This window comes from Eriocheir sinensis, chromosome 42 (genome assembly GCF_024679095.1).
Source record: "Eriocheir sinensis breed Jianghai 21 chromosome 42, ASM2467909v1, whole genome shotgun sequence".
In the NCBI taxonomy this organism is placed as follows: Eukaryota; Metazoa; Arthropoda; class Malacostraca; order Decapoda; family Varunidae; genus Eriocheir; species Eriocheir sinensis.
Window position 1 is genome coordinate 5608242 of NC_066550.1, and position 19229 is coordinate 5627470.

A 19229-nucleotide genomic window follows, 5' to 3' on the forward strand; every position below is an offset into this window, starting at 1 on the left:
GCATGCCTTTGCATTTGTCAACATAAAAAGACATTTGCCATTTTTCCGACCACTCGATAATGTGATTGAGGTCTTTCTGAATGATTTCGCAGTCGGTCTTTGTGAGGGCCTTTCCCCCACCTTGGTGTCATCAGCATGGGAGGAAACTGAAAGAAGGAAGGGAAGGAAAGAAATATAACTGAAGCAAAAAGTATGTGTGTGTGTGTGTGTGTGTGTGTGTGTGTGTGACAAAGACGGAACATGAGAGAGAGAGAGAGAGAGAGAGAGAGAGAGAGAGAGAGAGAGAGAGAGAGAGAGAGAGAGAGAGAGAGAGAGAGAGAGAGAGAGAGTGTCACCTGTCCTCAGGGGCTGACCTCACACTCTCATCAGAAGAAATTTTGGGACCGTTAAGACGGGGACGAGGAGGGGCGGGGAAAGCAGGTACGAGGAGAGTGAGGTGGCTATGGACGATGAATTGGTAAAAAAACGTAAATATTAGAAAAACAGAGCCCAGTTCAGGCGTCCGAGTGACAACGCCCCGACTGTACCTTGCCTCTCTTCTTAAGAAGCTCTTTTATTATTCCTTTTCAAATCTTCTCTTTCATTTTATATCTCGCATTCGTCCTTTACTCTTTTTCTTTCAACGTTATTTTTTTTCACGTTAGTTCCGCGTTGACACGTATCACCTTCCTTGCTGCAATTTCCGCCTTTCGTCGTCTCCTCCTCCTCCTCCTCCTCCTCCTTTCGGTTTTCGTGTTTCACCGGCTGACACACGCTTTATCTCATTTTTCATCTCTATCTTCTCCCACTCTGCACATCTCTTCAGTCAGTCAGTCGCCTTTCAAGTCTTTTTTAAGCGACTTTCCTCTTTTCATGCCTCTTCAAATCTTGTCTTTCATTTGATTCCTCGTCTTTCGCTCTTTTTTTTCTTTTCAATGTCGTCTTTTTCATGTTAATCCCCGTTCACACTTTGCCGACTCTGGGCCACAACAACCCAGAGACTTCTGGATTGGACAAGTCGGCTCCCACGCTCCAAGAATTGGGGGGGATTTTGGGGGGCATCTTGGTGTCGGCTACCATGACTGCCGACTGTCTGGGATATTCGTCCAACTATAAATAAAGTTGCTATCATGTCCGCGACATGCTACCAACTAGTCTCAAGACACGTCTCAACGGTCATTTTTTGAAATGGCGCCATGTCTACGACAACCACGAATCTGCCGACCGATTGGCCGACAGTGGTAGACACTCTTTACGACAGTCTTGCAGTTTGTCTGTCAACTGGTTGGCCGACTAGCTGGCCGACAGTTGCCAAGGAGTTGGCGGATGATCTTCGCGACTATTTTGGCGACAACCTTGCCGACTGTCGCCGAATTCTACCCAAAATTTTAAAAGGACATTTTGGCCGTAGACATCTTAATTAATAGAAATCTTCATGGGTCCTGGGGTGTATAGGCTGTGATGGGCCGAGACTCCCCTGTGTCTACTTCTGGCGTTGCCACCCTTTCCTTAAAATACGGAATCGCTTTGTAATCCAGAATTAAATGTAGCGTTCCGTTTTGAGTTAATACGGAACGCCATTTGTTCCGCATTTTGTTATTTGAATGGTCAAGCAGATCGTACTCAGTATCTTAATATTGTAGTGAGCGCATTTTTCGGTCAATCACAAAACCATTCCGTGAAATTTGCCAAGGTTCGTCCTAAAATGTGTAAAATACGCGACGTAACGTTCCTTCCCCCTCCCTCTTGCCTCCACCAGCAGCGTGCTGCGGCTGTCACCCATTGTATGCTCGAGAAATTTTAGGGTTGCCACCCGTTCCTTTAAATATGGATCCATTCCATATTGGAGAGTGGGATGTTGCGTTATACATTTTTCTGACCTCAGGGTGGCAACCCTACTGTAGTTGTGTCATTCAACACAAGAAAGAGGCAGCAGGAGCGCGTGCGTGCTGTGAGGCTCCCAAACGTGTGCCAGTGAAACGTAACCATGCCCAGGAGTTGTTGTTGTGCTTGTGATTGCAAAATGAAAATATAAATTTCTTGATGGCGGCAGTGTTAGCCAATATTTCTGAGCCGACGGTCGTCACCAACGTGCTTCATTAGGCAAATATTGTCGTCAGAACAGTCTCTCATTACTTTGAAGTAGTCGACACCGACGATTTCCGACAGGAAATGACAGAAATTTGAAAAATGGCCCCGACAGTCGTCACGACTGTCTCCAGACAAGCCAAGACTGTTGACGACAGTCTTGACGACTGTTCCCCACCTCCCTCAGACCTCAGCCGGAAGTGACGGTTGGTCCAGACTCTTGCCGATTCTTGTCATGAAAGTTTAACATGAAATACATTTTCGCGCTAAAGCCCCGTTCACATTGTGCCGAGTCTGGGTCATGACAACCCAGCGACTTTTGGATCTGACAAGACGACTTCCACACTTTAAGAACTGGGGGAGTTCTTTCGGGTGTCTTGGTGTCAGCCAGCATGATTCCCGACTGTCTGGGACATTTGGCCAACTAGTTGCCAGCATGTCGCAGACATGCTGACAACTAGTCTGAAGAGTCTCAACGATCATTTTCTGAAGTGGCGCCATGACTACGTTTTAGACCCTTCTTTTCTTGTATTAAATCAACTCTTTTATCACTCATTAATTACTCCATAAATGATCTCACCGTCTCGTATCCCTGGTAGCGTGATCCGGCTTAAGTTGTTATTGGAGACTGGTGTTCGGGGATAAACAAGGGAAAAAGTAAATATACATTTATTTAAAATTAAATGAAAGTAATTGCCTTACGCAATATTCTATGCTCAGACGATCATAACACTGGCATATTCAGCAATGGATGCAACATATGACAAACGACATGTCTTAAACATAATACTACAATATGTGCTCAGTTGTTGCCAATAATAATAACACTCGTCGTTCCACAAGCAGTGGTTTGTATCTCTCTGCTTACATCACAATCATTATGTACTCTCTTCACAAAATCCTAATAACACATTCCTGTAGTATAATCTACTACAAGTCATGGAAACACCCAATTTTACCACACCCAGTGGTTTTACCTTTGCTTTACATCGCAAACAAATAATCACAATCCTGTCCCACTCACAATCCTACTTCACATCTCCTACATTATAATCTCCAGGACAATACAATCGGTTTCCCTTAGATTCTCGAATTTCTACTCACGATTAAGATCACAACAGCCATTCTCGGCTGAGTGAGTAGCAGGTCTGCTTGAGGCGAGAACCAAGCTCGGTCTACTCATACCACTGATCTCTAGGCCACATTTTTCTTTGCTTTAGGCGGACTTACATCCTTGACACGCCCTTAATTTTCTACATAACCAATGGCCAATACTTCCTGTCACACCCATCTGCTAGCTCATTATGTTGTATTGTTTTACTTCTCCTGCTATTCGTGAGTCAGTCTTAAGACACTCCCTCAGTGATTTTTCTGTTAAATTATTGGCTCATAACATGTCGCCACGACTGACGTCACGGGTCAGAGTCTTTTTCAATGGTTGTTCACACTTTCTGACCACGCCCACTGGGCATCTGTTTTCTGTATCTGAGTCTGGGTATCTGTTTTCCTTTACCCTCGTTGTTTCCCCTCTTTGGTACTTGAGATGCTTACACTGTTATATATGTCACTTTTTTTGTTAGTGTTTGTCCTGTCAGATGTCTACACAGTTGTATACCTGCCTTTCCTCTCTGGGTATCTGTTTTCCTTTACCCTCGTTGTTTCCCCTCTTTTGTACTTGAGATGTTTACACTTATATATATGTCACCCTTTTTGTTAGTGTTTGTCCTGTCAGGTGTTTACACAGTTGTATATCTCACTCCTCTGTTTCCTCGTTTTCTGGGTCCTGACATTACTTCCCCTTCCGGAAGATCTCGCCCCTGAGATCTCACAGGTGTTGGTGGAGAAGATACGCCTTGCAATGTCTGCAGTTGGTTCGAGTCTGGAATTAGGCGGCGTCGTGCGTAGCGTAGGACATAGGAATACCCCACGGCAGACGTCACCACCAGAAGAACCAGGATCACGACAATGGCGAAGACAATCCACCAATGGATTGCGGGTTGAAAGGGCTGATCCGGCTCGACCACATAATTTAGGGGCTGCAAGCCAGCTGTTAGCTCCTGTAGGGGGATGGACTCAGCACTGCGAAGAGAACCTTGCCGAAGCATCAATATCCCATTATCCGTCAGGCTGACAGTATGTCTGTTTACAGGATGGGTAGGGCATGTGAGTGTCAGAGTGATGGGGGAGGCAAGTGAACAGGTCCAGTAGCCAGGATCTTTCAAAACATAGGGGGAAATGTTTTCAAGACTATTGTGTGGCAGAGGTTGATCACTGACTCATGTGTCAAGAAAGCAGCCGATTCACAAGAGGCTGCGTTACTAGCCTCATAGATGGGGCCTGTGGGAGGACAAACTAACATATGGTTATTCTTGTTACAGTGTTTTATACTAGAAAGCATAAAATATATTTTCCTATTCTCACTGAAGGCAATACATCTTGAATCAACACTATACATAAGAAAGTAAGTGCTATTCTGCACAGAAAATGGAAGGGAGTCGATTCGAAAGACATCAAAGGTGTCAATCGGATCTCCTCGCAAAGGTTTGGTGAAATAGAAATTACGAGAATCGTGCAAAGCCGTTGTCCTGGAGGACAGTTATTACATCCCTATATAGAGCTAAAAAATCAAGAACTGCAAGGCACAAAAGACCTGGAGGCCGATCCTAGGCTTCCTTTAATGTACTGAACAACTGTTTGTTTCACATAATGGTTGGAGTTATGTATGTTTGCAGGGGAGCCTGCAGACTCAAATATAAATCTTGTATACCTGGTCTTATGTGTCTCAATGCTAAGTCAAAATATAACAATTCTTGTAGGAGTTTTTTCTCTTCCTAATGCCATAGTCTATACTAAAATGGCGCACAACTTGGTTCAATACATCTACAGCTGAATATAGCCTGTTAAAGGCAGATTGCATGGCATGCATATTACTTAATGATGTTGAGTTTTCCATAATAAACATTTAACTATATAAAATCATTCTCAGTTAATGACTCTAGTCCTCTATTTTTTCATGAATAGCATCAACTTGAGCCTGGGTCGCGGTACCAAATAGGTTATTAGACAAGGATCCTCAAAAAAATTATTTCCCGTTTTTTTCTTTTCTCTATAATTCATAGAAGCATGCAGCTTGTTTTGAATAGTAGTCATCACATAGCCTAAAACTTTTTTTAGGTGATGCAACAATAAACTGAATTCGTTTTCAAAATTAAAGAGTGTGTATTTTATTGCTTTTACAGCTGGATACTCAGGTGACATTTGAATAACATTTCAAGTAATGAAGCAGTTAAAATCCGTGCTTTATATTATAATGTAGCTAAAATATCTTCTGTGAGGCTAAACGGTACTATAGTCTCTGTCTGTGAGGACTATAATATAGATAGTATGTTGGTGTGAAACTTTGGCCAGCACGTGTTGGGGACTCCTGTTGTGTCAATGAGTCGTACACCGAAAGAGTCAAATCAATCTGTGGTTTATTTCGTCATATTTCCGCTCAATTATTGCATTTTCATCCTTATGCATTATTCCTGTTCTATATCGTAATAGTTTTGACATTACATTAGGCAACTCTTGTACCGTCGAAGAGCGAAGGCTTTATCTATGCCGAGGTGGCTCTGAAAGTTTGGGAGTAACCTGAGAAGGTAGGGCCTGTGCATCAGCTGTTTATTGCTGTTGTAGAACGAACATTATTTAATGTGTCATGAGTAGCAGTCACCTCTCCGCTACGAGTCATTATTTTCGGTAGAAGTTTTCTCAGCGATTTCAGGGTTGAGCAATGCAAAGAATAGATCAGTGTCTGTCTCTGGATTTAAAGGGTATGCTCGCCTAATCGTTGGACATTGCTGCACGTCGATGCAATCTTCATGAAGGACTTTTACTCTATCTGTGGGGACCGTTGAAACCTTACTAGTCCTGAGGTTTATAATTTTTACCATTATATCACTGATCTTCTCTATTACCCTGTAGGGTCCATCAAAAATAAGTTACAACTTTTTATTTACTTTTTTCTGTGGTCTCGTTTGAGGAACACTGTCTCCAACGTTGATAGTTTTGATTTTGAAGCTTTGTATTTCTTTTCTATTTCTTCTCTACCTTTTCCAATGTAAACCTGGCATCTATCATAAACTTTATTTGCAACTGCAGCCATTTCCTTTTCATAGGAGTCAATATCATAAACTTTCCTTGCAATTGCAGCCATTTCCTCTTTACAGGAGTCAATATCATAAACTTTCCTTGCAATTGCAGCCATTTCCTCTTTATAGGAGTCAATATCATAAACTTTCCTTGCAATTGCAGCCATTTCCTCTTTATAGGAGTCAATATCATAAACTTTCCTTGCAATTACAACCATTTCCTCTTTATAGGAGTAAATATCATAAACTTTCCTTGCAATTACAACCATTTCCTCTTTATAGGAGTAAATATCATAAACTTTCCTTGCAATTACAACCATTTCCTCTTTATAGGAGTAAATATCATAAACTTTCCTTGCAATTGCAGCCATTTCCTCTTTACAGGAGTCAATATCATAAACTTTCCTTGCAATTACAACCATTTCCTCTTTATAGGAGTAAATATCATAAACTTTCCTTGCAATTACAACCATTTCCTCTTTATAGGAGTCAATATCATAAACTTTCCTTGCAATTACAACCATTTCCTCTTTATAGGAGTAAATATCATAAACTTTCCTTGCAATTGCAACCATTTCCTCTTTATAGGAGTAAATATCATAAACTTTCCTTGCAATTGCAACCATTTCCTCTTTATAGGAGTAAATATCATAAACTTTCCTTGCAAATACAGCCATTTCCTCTTTATAGGAGTAAATATCATACCAGGGCTGCTGAATTTTTTCTAACATAGTGTAGGGTACAGGAGGATCTCTAAAAATCCTCTCTCTGTCTCTCTCGATAAAATGGGGACTCCTTTATGGTGCGATAATACGCAGCATTATAGGCCAAGATGTCTATAAGTAGCATTATATCCCAAACGGACACATTTCCTAAAACATTCTCCTCAAAATGTTAACAACAGTATAATTTGCGCGCTTTATTATTCCATTCCCATTTGTATGGTAAGCCGTTATTCGCGTGTCGCACAGGTAGCTTCCAATTTATCTCCTGCATCACGGAATTAACGAACTCTGAACCTTGATCTGTAACAACTGTCTGAGGAACACCGTGTACACAAACAACATCCACGTACAACGCCCTTGCCATTTCGCGGGCTTCCTTACTCCGTAAGGGTACTATAATCAAATACCTTTTAAAAACATCAACTATGGGCATTACGTATCGAACCCCATTGTCCGATACACCCATGGGACCCACAAGGTCCATGTGTATTCTCTCAAAAGGAGCGGTGACGTCTGGATATTGCCGCCAAGGAGCAGGGTGCAAGTTCCCAACTCACTTTTAAAACGACTACCATGACGCACTTCCTTACATAATTTTCTACATCCCGTTTCATTCCAGGCCAGAAAGCGAACTTTCTACACCGACATAACGTAACTTTGGTTCCTCCGTGCCCTGCAGTGGCGACGAATGAGCCAGAGTTATCGCCTTGAAATACTTGGGGGTAGAATCACCACCTTAGTGGCTTCTCCGTACGGACTCACTAAAACACATCATTTATTTCCACCTGTAACTCTGACAGGGGCGGCATCTCACATTATGCCCATCTTCAACACAATATAACATAATTTCCACCTGTACCTCTAACAGGGGCGGCATCTCACATTATGCCCATCTTCAACACAATATAACATATTTTCCACCTGTACCTCTAACAGGGGCGGCATCTCACATTATGCCTTTTTTCTCTGAGTCTTTGCTCAATTTTCATTCATGGGGCTTCCTTCTTTTAGCAAACTTATATGCTGGCTGCTCATCATGCAGCTCACTAATCTCCTGAATACTCCAGTCAAGTGTGTGGCCAATACACTCACTATTCAGGTCCATACATATCATATATTTTATTTTCTAATTTTTCGGCGCCTGTTTCTTTTCTGCACTAGTGCAATACCTTGCCCCTCATTATCCACGTGTTCCACGGTTTTTGTTGTTCCCCATCCACAAACATTATCGCGCGTGTCCTTCTAATTCAATCTCAGTGTCCTGTGAGCCTTCATCCTTGATAAAAAAAATCTGCTACTATATTTTCCTTGCCAGGCAAATGATTGATTGTGAAACCATACTCACTCATGAGAGTCTGCCATCTAGCTATCCTGCCGTTGGGACTAGCTACCTGTAACAACCAGATTAAAGGTCTGTGACCCGTGTGGATCTCAACAGGGTAACCCAGTATTAATGGGCGGTTTACGTGTAACCCATAAATTACAGTTAAAGCCTCTCGTTCAACTATACTGTACCGCTGTTCTGCCGTATTCAATTTCTCACAAAAAAAGATACAGGTCTTAGTTTATCATCATTATCCTGTTATTGCAATACTCCACCAGTATTGTAGTAGGATGCGTAGAGTGACTGTACCAAGCATTCTATCCTTAAGGGTTGAGAACGAAATTTTTGTTTCATCCGTCCATATGAGTGGAGTTTTAATTATTTTTTTATTTATTTATTTATTTTTTGTGTACCTTTCTTCCCTTTGTAAATCTTTAGAAAAGGAGCAACAATTTGTGAATAATTTGCAATAAATTTGCGATAATAATTAGTCAGTCCAAGAAATGACTGTAAATCATGAACAGTTTGGGGGGCCAGGACGTTTTGTATGGCCTCCAGCTTGCTAGATTGAGGTCTTATTCCCTCTGAGCGGATGGCATGGCCCAGGTAATCTACTTTGTCCTTAAAAAAGTTACACTTTTCCATCTTAAGAGTCAGTTTGGCTTCCTTTAAGCGATCCAGAATTTGTTCTAAGTTATCTGCGTGATTATAAAATGTATCGCCCAGGATAATTATGTCATCAAGGTACACCTGAACCTTGTTGCTTAATAGTCCTGTAAGGACAGTGTTTATTATTTTCTTGCAGCAGGACGGGGCTGTTTTAAGGCCAAAGGGGAGGGAAGTAAATTCCCAATGTCCTGCTGGAGAAGAAAATGCCGTCTTTTCTCTGCTGATTTCATCTTGGGGGATTTGATGGTAACCCTGTTTCAAGTCTAGGCATGAAAAAAAAACTTACTATCTCCCAATTGATTGAGTATGGTAATTATATTAGGGAGTGGGTACCGGTCGTCCCGTAGTGTTTTATTAAGTGCCCGGAAGTCCAGACAAAGTCGTAGTACTCCATGTTTTTTTGCACTGGGATAAGTGGGGCATTATAGGGTGATCGCGAAGGGCGAATCACACCCTGTTGCTGGAGCGATATAAGTTGTTTATTTACTCTGTCATGATAACTGATAGGAATGTTATATGAACGCCTGTACACTACTTCATCAGTGTTTTGCTTGATGGTGCTTAAAAAAATAGAGCGTTGCTGTTAATGGTTCTTGTTCTGTGGAAAACACTGTTATATATTTATCTATTAAGGACTTTAAAACCTGATTCTCTCTCTTCACTTGGGAATTTAGCGTCAACAATTTGATAGAGGCTTTTCTTCCTTACTTCAAGCTCTGCGGGCTTCAAGTCAAGTCAAGTCTGTACACTAGATACTTGTGGCAGATCAGCGTATAGCTCATGAGTGACAGGCTTCACAAATCCTAACGTTGTATTATCATCTATCTTTACACTCACTTTCAATATTCAAATACGGCACAGTGACATAAGATCTTTGATTGTCAGATGAAGGGGTTAACTTAACTATCCCTGAGCACAAGACTCTAGCCTGAGGAGTACTAACACAAGGCTCAAATAAAGCTTCACTTGCCTGTAGTTGCGTCACTAGCGTTATGTAACCTGCAACAGATGCATGCAGTTGCAAAGGTTCCGCTGCTTGGCAACGTACGGCCTTATTTTCAGTGAGACCTTCTTCATTTCCATCTACATTTAGCTAAGATCCTTCACCTCTAGATATAAGACATATTTTTCCTGGCATAATTGTATGGTTTCCCCTTCTATTATCAGTTTTAAGCTTCGTTCTTTTGTTCCTCATTTAGTTGCAATGTTTTCAAAATAATCTCGTGCTACACGACAAATCAGTACTCAACATAATATGAGTCGGCAAATCTACATCGCGTGTTATCAATAAGTCTTGGAAACTACTTTTTCCTTCCATATTAACTTGTCTTTTACCGTCATTTTCAATATGGTATCTTTGCACAGAGACAATATTCACGGGTTTCGCTTCACAGTTATTTACTGCGAGCCCTAATTCTTTAATAAATTCATCCGTTAAAACTCACACACGCTCCTGTTTCTAGGAGTGCTGCCACTTTTGCATATGTATTATCATGAGTAGTGCGATCTGCCTAACAAAGTTACTCTTGAGTTATGTTAATTATAGCCTTCTTTTCATTATTTTTAAGGTCACTCCCTTGTTCGTTATAGCCTTCTTTTCCTTATATTTATGTGAGGCGGTTACTCCCTTGTTCGTTATAGCCTTCATCTTATTATATTAAAGGTTACTCCCTTGTTCGTTATAGCCTTCATCTTATTATATTAAAGGTTACTCCCTTCTTCGTTATAGCCTTCATCTTATTATATTAAAGGTTACTCCCTTGTTCGTTATAGCCTTCATCTTATTATATTAAAGGTTACTCCCTTGTTCGTTATAGCCTTCATCTTATTATATTAAAGGTTACTCCCTTGTTCGTTATAGCCTTCATCTTATTATATTAAAGGTTACTCCCTTGTTCGTTATAGCCTTCATCTTATTATATTAAAGGTTACTCCCTTGTTCGTTATAGCCTTCATCTTATTATATTAAAGGTTACTCCCTTGTTCGTTATAGCCTTCATCTTATTATATTAAAGGTCACTCCCTTCTTCGTTATAGCCTTCATCTTATTATATTAAAGGTTACTCCCTTGTTCGTTATAGCCTTCATCTTATTATATTAAAGGTTACTCCCTGTTTTGTTCTTCGCTCATTTTCCGTTTCTTCCACTGCAAGTGTGCATATTTATTTATTTATTTATTATTCATTTATTTATTTAATGTTATTTGTAGTAGTTAACTGAGGGGGGCACTACCCTGGCCTCCTCTTCCTCTGATTCTCTTACTTCACACATTTATCTTAATACTTCACACTATTGTCCATATGCTTCATTTTTTTTATTTTTGTATTCTTGACTTTTTATCCATAGCTCACACTTTTCTTAGTATTTCACATTTTTTCTAGATCATACTCTACACTTCCTACCTGGGGGACGCGGGTTAGGCCTTTATAAAGTCACTCTATGGCTGCATGCCCGCCGCGGCACACCTCCACCCTGTGAGGCGTAGAGCCCCGTGTTCCCCTCCATCCTGGGGTAACAATCCTAAAACAAACAAAACTGGGAGGCGGGACGCTGCCGGTGCCTGTCACCTGACACCCTCTCACTGATGAGTGGTCCACGGTGCGGGTGGAGAGAGACTGCCCATCCCTCTCCACTCCGCCCGGGAAGGAACTCATGAATTCTCGGTTGAGTCGCGTGTGCTACCCATTGCACTACAGAACAACAGTGGTTGGCCAGAGTTTCCATTACCATATCGTCAAAGTCCATGTCCTCCGGAAGAACCATTAATTATATAATTAAATCGTCACTATTATTTCCGCCACTTAAAACGAGCAAAGCTTAATGAAAATAAGAGGCGTTTTCTCGTCAGAGTAAATTAAACAAAAGCACTGTAAGCACATGTCCCTATTTATCCCTATACCGCTGCCGCCAGTTTTAGACCCTTCTTTTCTTGTATTAAATCAACTCTTTTATCACTCATTAATTACTCCATAAATGATCTCACCGTCTCGTATCCCTGGCAGCGTGATCCGGCTTAAGTTGTTATTGGAGACTGGTGTTCGGGGATAAACAAGGGAAAAAGTAAATATACATTTATTTAAAATTAAATGAAAGTAATTGCCTTACGCAATATTCTATGCTCAGACGATCATAACACTGGCATATTCAGCAATGGATGCAACATATGACAAACGACATGTCTTAAACATAATACTACAATATGTGCTCAGTTGTTGCCAATAATAATAACACTCGTCGTTCCACAAGCAGTGGTTTGTATCTCTCTGCTTACATCACAATCATTATGTACTCTCTTCACAAAATCCTAATAACACATTCCTGTAGTATAATCTACTACAAGTCATGGAAACACAATTTTACCACACCCAGTGGTTTTACCTTTGCTTTACATCGCAAACAAATAATCACAATCCTGTCCCACTCACAATCCTACTTCACATCTCCTACATTATAATCTCCAGGACAATACAGTCGGTTTCCCTTAGATTCTCGAATTTCTACTCACGATTAAGATCACAACAGCCATTCTCGGCTGAGTGAGTAGCAGGTCTGCTTGAGGCGAGAACCAAGCTCGGTCTACTCATACCACTGATCTCTAGGCCACATTTTTCTTTGCTTTAGGCGGACTTACATCCTTGACACGCCCTTAATTTTCTACATAACCAATGGCCAATACTTCCTGTCACACCCATCTGCTAGCTCATTATGTTGTATTGTTTTACTTCTCCTGCTATTCGTGAGTCAGTCTTAAGACACTCCCTCAGTGATTTTTCTGTTAAATTATTGGCTCATAACATGTCGCCACGACTGACGTCACGGGTCAGAGTCTTTTTCAATGGTTGTTCACACTTTCTGACCACGCCCACTGGGCATCTGTTTTCTGTATCTGAGTCTGGGTATCTGTTTTCCTTTACCCTCGTTGTTTCCCCTCTTTGGTACTTGAGATGCTTACACTGTTATATATGTCACTTTTTTTGTTAGTGTTTGTCCTGTCAGATGTCTACACAGTTGTATACCTGCCTTTCCTCTCTGGGTATCTGTTTTCCTTTACCCTCGTTGTTTCCCCTCTTTTGTACTTGAGATGTTTACACTTATATATATGTCACCCTTTTTGTTAGTGTTTGTCCTGTCAGGTGTTTACACAGTTGTATATCTCGCTCCTCTGTTTCCTCGTTTTCTGGGTCCTGACATACGACAACTACGAATCTGCCGACCGATTGGGCGACAGTCGCAGACGGTCTTGACATTCTCGCAGATTGTGTGTCAACTGGTTGCTCGACCAGCTGGCCGACAGGTGCCAAGGAGTAGGCAGACGGTCTTCGTGACTGTCTTGGCGACAGCCTCGCCGACTGTCGCCGAATTTTACCCAAAATTTTAATAGGATATTTTGACCGTAGACATCTTAATAGCAGTCTTCATGGGTCCTGGGGTATATAAGCAATAATGAGCCGAGACTACGTTGTGTCTACTTCTAGGGTTGTCACCCGTTCCTTAAAATACGGAATCGTTCTGTATCCGAGTGAAATGTAGCGGTCCGTTTTGAACCAATTCAAAACGCCATTTGTTCCGTATTTGGTTGTCTGAATAGTCAAGCAGATAAAAAATTCAGTATCTAAAAATTGTAGTGAGCGCATTTTTCGGTTAATCACAAAACCAGTCCGTAAAAATGTTCTAATTTCGTCCTAAAATACGTGTAAGACACGCGACGTAACGTCCCTCCCTCTTGCCTCCACCAGCAGCGTGCTGCGGCTGTCACTCATTGCATGCTCGAGAAATTTTAGGGTTGCCACCCGTTCCTTTAAATATGGATCCATTCCGTATTGGATCCAGAGTGAGTTGTTGCATTTCACATTTTTCTGACCTCAGGGTGCAACCCTAGTTATGTCATTCAGCACAAGAGAGATCGAGGAAGCAGGAGTGCGTGCGTACTGTGCGGCTCCCAAGTTTGTGCCAGTGAAACGTAACCATGCCCAGAAGTTATTGTGCTTGTGATTGCAAAATGAAAATATTAATTTCTTGATGGCGGCAGTGTTAGCCAATATTTCTGAGCCGACAATCGTCATGAACGTCCTTCATTAGGCGCAGACTGTCGTCACGACAGTCCCTCATCATTCTGAAGTAGTCGGCACAGACGACTGTGCCGACAGGAAAAGGTAAAATATTTATAAATGCTCCCGATAGTCGTCACGACTGTCTCAAAATAAGCCAAGACTGTTGACGACTGTCTTGACGACTGCCCCCGACCTTCCTCAGACCTCAACTGGAAGTGACGGTTGATCCAGACTCTTGCTGACTCCTGTCGTGAAAGTTTAGCATGGAATTCTTTTTCGCGCTAACCCTCACGACCCCAGACTCCCCTCACGACGTCTGCGCAGCATTCGGCGACCGTTTCTAGACCTCTTTCAAGACTTGCCCGACCCTTTTTTCACATCAGTACCGAAGACCTAGTGTATCCAAGAGTCGTGGGTAGTCGTGGCCCAGAGTCGGCACAGAGTGAACGGGGTTTAACCCTCGCGACTGCACACTCCCCTCACGAAGTCCGCTTAGCATTCGGCGACCGTTTCTAGACCTCTTTTAAGACTTGCCCAACCCTTTCACATCAACACCCAAGATCTCGTGTACCCTAGAGTCGTGAGTAGTCGTGGCCCAGAGTCGGCACAGTGTGAACGGGGCTCAGAATCTTCATGTAAATCATTAAAAACAGCTCCAAATGATATTACTTTATAATGTTTAGGAGAACTAATAAAACTATAGTGTTTTAGCATTAAATCAATTCCCTAAATAGGTTATTTATCAATAAAATGTAAAAAATATACTTAAAATTGACCCTCGTTGTAAAATTGACAAGTCATAATAATGCCTCTCAATAAATAATGCTTCAAGAATTTGCTTTCAAACACGTTTTAAAATTTGCCTGAACATCCCCTACATGCTATTAGAGCATTGGTAGCAAGAAGCATTGCTTTTGAGTCATTGCTGATCACTTTTAGCTACCCTTCCCCCTAAATCATAAAAAAATCATAAAATATGACTTTCTCATATAGATTGAAGACTATGATCATAGTTGTCCAATATCCTATCTACAAATCACAATATAATTCATGATCATTCACTATAATTGTGCTAAACAATTAATTTTAAGCCTTAAAACTATGCCCCAAGGGTAACGATGGTCAGCTTATTATTTATTCACCTTAGTTTACAATGCATAAAGTAGTTATTGTTGCACACTAAGAAAAAAAAACAGCACATGTATGTGATTCCTTGGGCCAGTCTCTCTGCACCAGATGAGGCATCTCCCACAGGAGACTGCCACAGAATTCACCAATACAGGGTGTGTGGTTAAGCTCTCAGATGGCTACTTCAATGGTGTTTGGCTGGATTATGCATTGGAAACAACACAGAACAAAGATATGAAGAAAGCTGGAGGGATCATTGGCCTTACAATGCGAAGCCAAGCATTAGTAAGGTGGTTTATAGCCCGACCTGTCACTGCTGCAAAATTCAAGAAGGGTACAGGTACCAGCCTGCCTGATGACAACCAGCCAGCACAGACAAAGACGAAAGCATTTGACACTAGTAGATGGAATTCTGATGTGAAGAAGATACGTGACATGCTTCAGGGGCCATGTGTAGATCCCTTTGATATCTCCGAAGCATCCACAAAGTTGATCAACATAGCTACAGCAGCAGTTGCACCAGATGCCATAGAGAAAAATCTCTGTAGTGCACTTGACAAGGGCACCACCATGGCTGATAACGTTGTCTCTAACCTGGCATCTGACAACCCAAAGAGCTTCTATGCACCCATACCTCGGTCAAACATCAAGACCATGCAAGAGATGAAAAAAAAAGTCAAAATCAAGTCAAAGACTGTGTCTATCAAGGGTGAAACCATGTATGTTCGCCTATTAGCAGTCAATGCCGTCAAGAAGGTCCCACTTCAAAGGGTGATGGCATTTGAAAATGCCCCTGTGCCCATGAGCATCTTCAATGATGATGGTACAATGGTAACATGTGAAAAATCAGACACCATGCATAAGCTTGAAGAACTGATTCCGGGAGACAAAATCACCAGCCTGGACAAGCATGTTGATGCTGTGATATACGATGGCCATGCTGTCATCCAGTCGCTGCCTGCTCCCTCTACCACACTGCCCATCACTTTCAGAGATATGGCCAGTAGGTTCTTGTCCCATGTTACTCATTCAACACAGGATATCTCCACAAACACACATAGCATTTGATGTGTACAGGGAGAACAGTACAAAGTCTCAGACAAGAGGAGAGTGCACAGAGAAGTCATGCAAAACATAGTACAGTGCATATGTAAGGGAAAGTCCGCCGTGGACTAAAATTGCATCTATGGTCATGAATAGTTTAAATGTTGTATATATTAGTGCCTCTGTTAAAATATGAACATTTCAAGCTGATCAGATGAAATGAAAAATTAAGAAAACTATTTTTCGTTGTTTTTATGAAAACTGAATAATTTTTTTCTCAGACAATTTTTTTTTAGTGATTTCCTTGTGACGCGCACATCTGATAATTCATTGTTATTTTAATAATTTGTCAAGATGTCTTTTTGAAAACTATTTTTTTAATCTCTAAAATGTTTTTTTTATTGTTTTCGGATAATTTTCCCATATTTCGAAACTATGCCGATTTAGAAAAAAAAAATCTTGTAGAATATTAGTACGATATATAATCTTGTATGTCCTAAAGTTTCATAAATGTCGTGCAGAAAATAAAAGCAAAAAATATTTTTATATTCATTTTGTACTAGTTTTGAGAAAAACGCGATTTTTTTTTACCGCTAAGGACACAGTTCAAGGGCGTAAAGAAAAAAGTATAAAAAAAAGCCCGCTACTCATTGCTCCCGAACAGAGGTCAAAGGAGTGTCCAAAAAGAGAGGTCAGTTTCGGGAGGAGAGGTGTCCTGATACCCTCCTCTTGAAAGAGTTCAAGTCGTAGGCAGGAGGAAATACAGATGAAGGAAGATTGTTCCAGAGTTTACCAGCGTGAGGGATGAAAGAGTGAAGATGCTGGTTGACTCTTGCATAAGGGGTTTGGACAGTATAGGGATGAGCATGAGTAGAAAGTCGTGTGCAGCGGGGCCGCGGGAGGAGGGGAGGCATGCAGTTAGCAAGTTCAGAAGAACAGTCAGCATAAAAATATCGATAGAAGATAGAAAGGGAGGCAACATGGCGGCGGAATTTGAGAGGTAGAAGACTGTCAGTATGAGGAGGAGAGCTGATGAGACGAAGAACCTTTGACTCCACTCTGTCAAGGAGAGCTGTGTGAGTGGACCCCCCCAACACATGAGATGCATACTCCATACGAGGGCGGACAAGGCCCCTGTAAATTGATAGGAACTGTGCGGGGGAGAAGAACCGGCGGAGACGGTACAGAACGCCCAGCCTCGAGGAAGCTCATTTAGTAAGAGATGAGATATGAAGTTTCCAGTTGAGATTTTGAGTTAAGGATAGGCCGAGGATGTTTAGTGGTGAGGAAGGTGATAGCTGAGTGTTGTCAAAGAATAGGGGATAGTTGTTTGGAAGATTGGGTCGAGTGGATAGGTGGAGAAACTGTGTTTTTGAGGCGTTGAAGGACACCAGGTTCCTCTTGCCCCAATCGGAAATACTAGTAAGGTGTGAGGCTAAGCGTTCTGTTGCCTCCAGCCTTGAATCGTTAAGTTCCTGTAGGGTGGGTCTTCTATTAAAAGAAGTTGAGTAATGCAGAGTGGAGTCATCGGCGTAGGAATGGATAGGACAGTTCGTTTTGGAAAGAAGATCATCAATGAACAACAGAGAGTGGGAAATAGGACAGAACCCTGTGGGACACCACTGTTAATAGGTTTAGGGGAAGAACTGTGACCGTCTACCACAGCAGAAATTGAACGGTCAGAAAGGAAACTGGAGATAAAGGTACAGAGAGAAGGATAGAAACCGTAGGAGGGTAGCTTGGAAAGCAAAGATTTGTGCCAGACCCTATCAAAAGCTTTTGATATGTCCAGCGCAATAGCAAAGGTTTCACCGAAACGGCTAAGAGAGGATGACCAAGAGTCAGTTAGGAAGGCAAGGAAATCACCAGTAGAAACCCGCTTGGGGAATCCATACTGGCGATCAGATAGAAGGTCAGAAGTGGAAAGGTGCTTTTGAATCTTCTAGTTAAGGATTGATTCAAAAGCTTTATATAGACAAGAAAGTAAAGCTATAAGACGGTAGTTTGAGGGATGGAACGGTCACCCTTCTTAGGCACAGGCTATATGAAGGCATACTTCCAGCAGGAAGGAAAAGTAGATGTTGACAGGCAGAGGCGAAAGAGTTTGACCAGGCAGGGTGACAGCACGGAGGCACAGTTTTTAAGGACAATAGGAGGCACTCCATTAGGTCCATAAGCCTTCTGAGGATTGAGGCCAGAGAAGGCATAGAAAACATCATTTTGAAGAATCTTTATAACAGGCATAAAAGAGTCAGAGGGGGGATGAGTAGGAGGAATATGCCCAGAATCGTCCAGAGTAAAGTTTTTAGAAAAAGTTTGAGAGAAGAGTTCAGCCTTAGAGATAGATGAGACGGCAGTGTTGCTGTCAGGAATGAGGAGTGGAGGGAACGATGAAGAAGTGAAGCTGGAGGAGATGTTTTTGGCTAGATGCCAGAAGTCACGGGAAGAGTTAGAGAAAGCAAGGTTTTAGCATTTTCTATTAATAAAAGAATTTTTGCTTAGTCGGAGAATAGATTTGGTACGATTCCGGGCAGAAATATAAAGTTCATAGTTAGCATTAGTTTGAAAGCTCTGGTACCCTTTGTGAGCTGCCTCTCTATCATTGACAGCACGAGAACAAGCGTGCTTAAACCTAGGCTTTTTAGCGTGAGGAGCAGAGGAAGCACGTGGAATGTATGCCTCCATTCCAGAGACAATCACCTCTGTGATGCGCTGAGTACACACAGAGGGGTCTCTATCCTGGAGGCAATAATCATTCCACGGGAAATCGGAAAAGTACATCCTCAGGTCGTCCCACCAAGCTGAAGCAAAATGCCAGAAACATCGCCTCTTCGGTGGGTCCAGAGGGTGTACAAGAGCGATAGGACATGATACAGAAATAAGATTGTGATCGGAGGAGCCCAACGGAGAGAACAGTTTGGCAGAATAAGCAGAAGGGTTTGAGGTAAGGAAGAGGTCTAGAATGTTGGGCCTGTCTCCAAGACGGTCGGGAATACGTGTAGGGTGCTGGGCCAACTGCTCTAGATCGTTGAGGATAGCAAAGTTGTAGGCTTGCTCACCAGGCTGGTCAGTGAAAGAGGATGAAAGC

General features: G+C 41.9%; 1 protein-coding gene and 2 long non-coding RNA genes across 3 annotated transcripts in view; 2 read left to right on the top strand and 1 right to left on the bottom strand.

Annotated features, from left to right (window-relative positions):
- Positions 1-2721: 2721 nt before the first annotated feature.
- Positions 2722-13068, bottom strand: LOC127009859 (uncharacterized). Its single transcript, XR_007762484.1, has 2 exons — positions 12297-13068; positions 2722-3044 (listed from the first exon to the last, which is right to left on the bottom strand). It is a non-coding gene; the product is annotated as an uncharacterized LOC127009859 (long non-coding RNA).
- Positions 8763-11339, top strand: LOC127009858 (uncharacterized). Its single transcript, XR_007762483.1, has 3 exons — positions 8763-10625; positions 10670-10933; positions 10978-11339. It is a non-coding gene; the product is annotated as an uncharacterized LOC127009858 (long non-coding RNA).
- A 2464-nt stretch (positions 13069-15532) lies between the features above and the next one.
- LOC127010203 (putative neural-cadherin 2) overlaps positions 15533-19229 on the top strand; it is a 139588-nt gene continuing 135891 nt past the window's right edge. Inside the window, 1 exon segment of the mRNA XM_050884082.1 lies at positions 15533-16096. Coding sequence (XP_050740039.1) covers positions 15533-16096 — 564 coding nt within the window.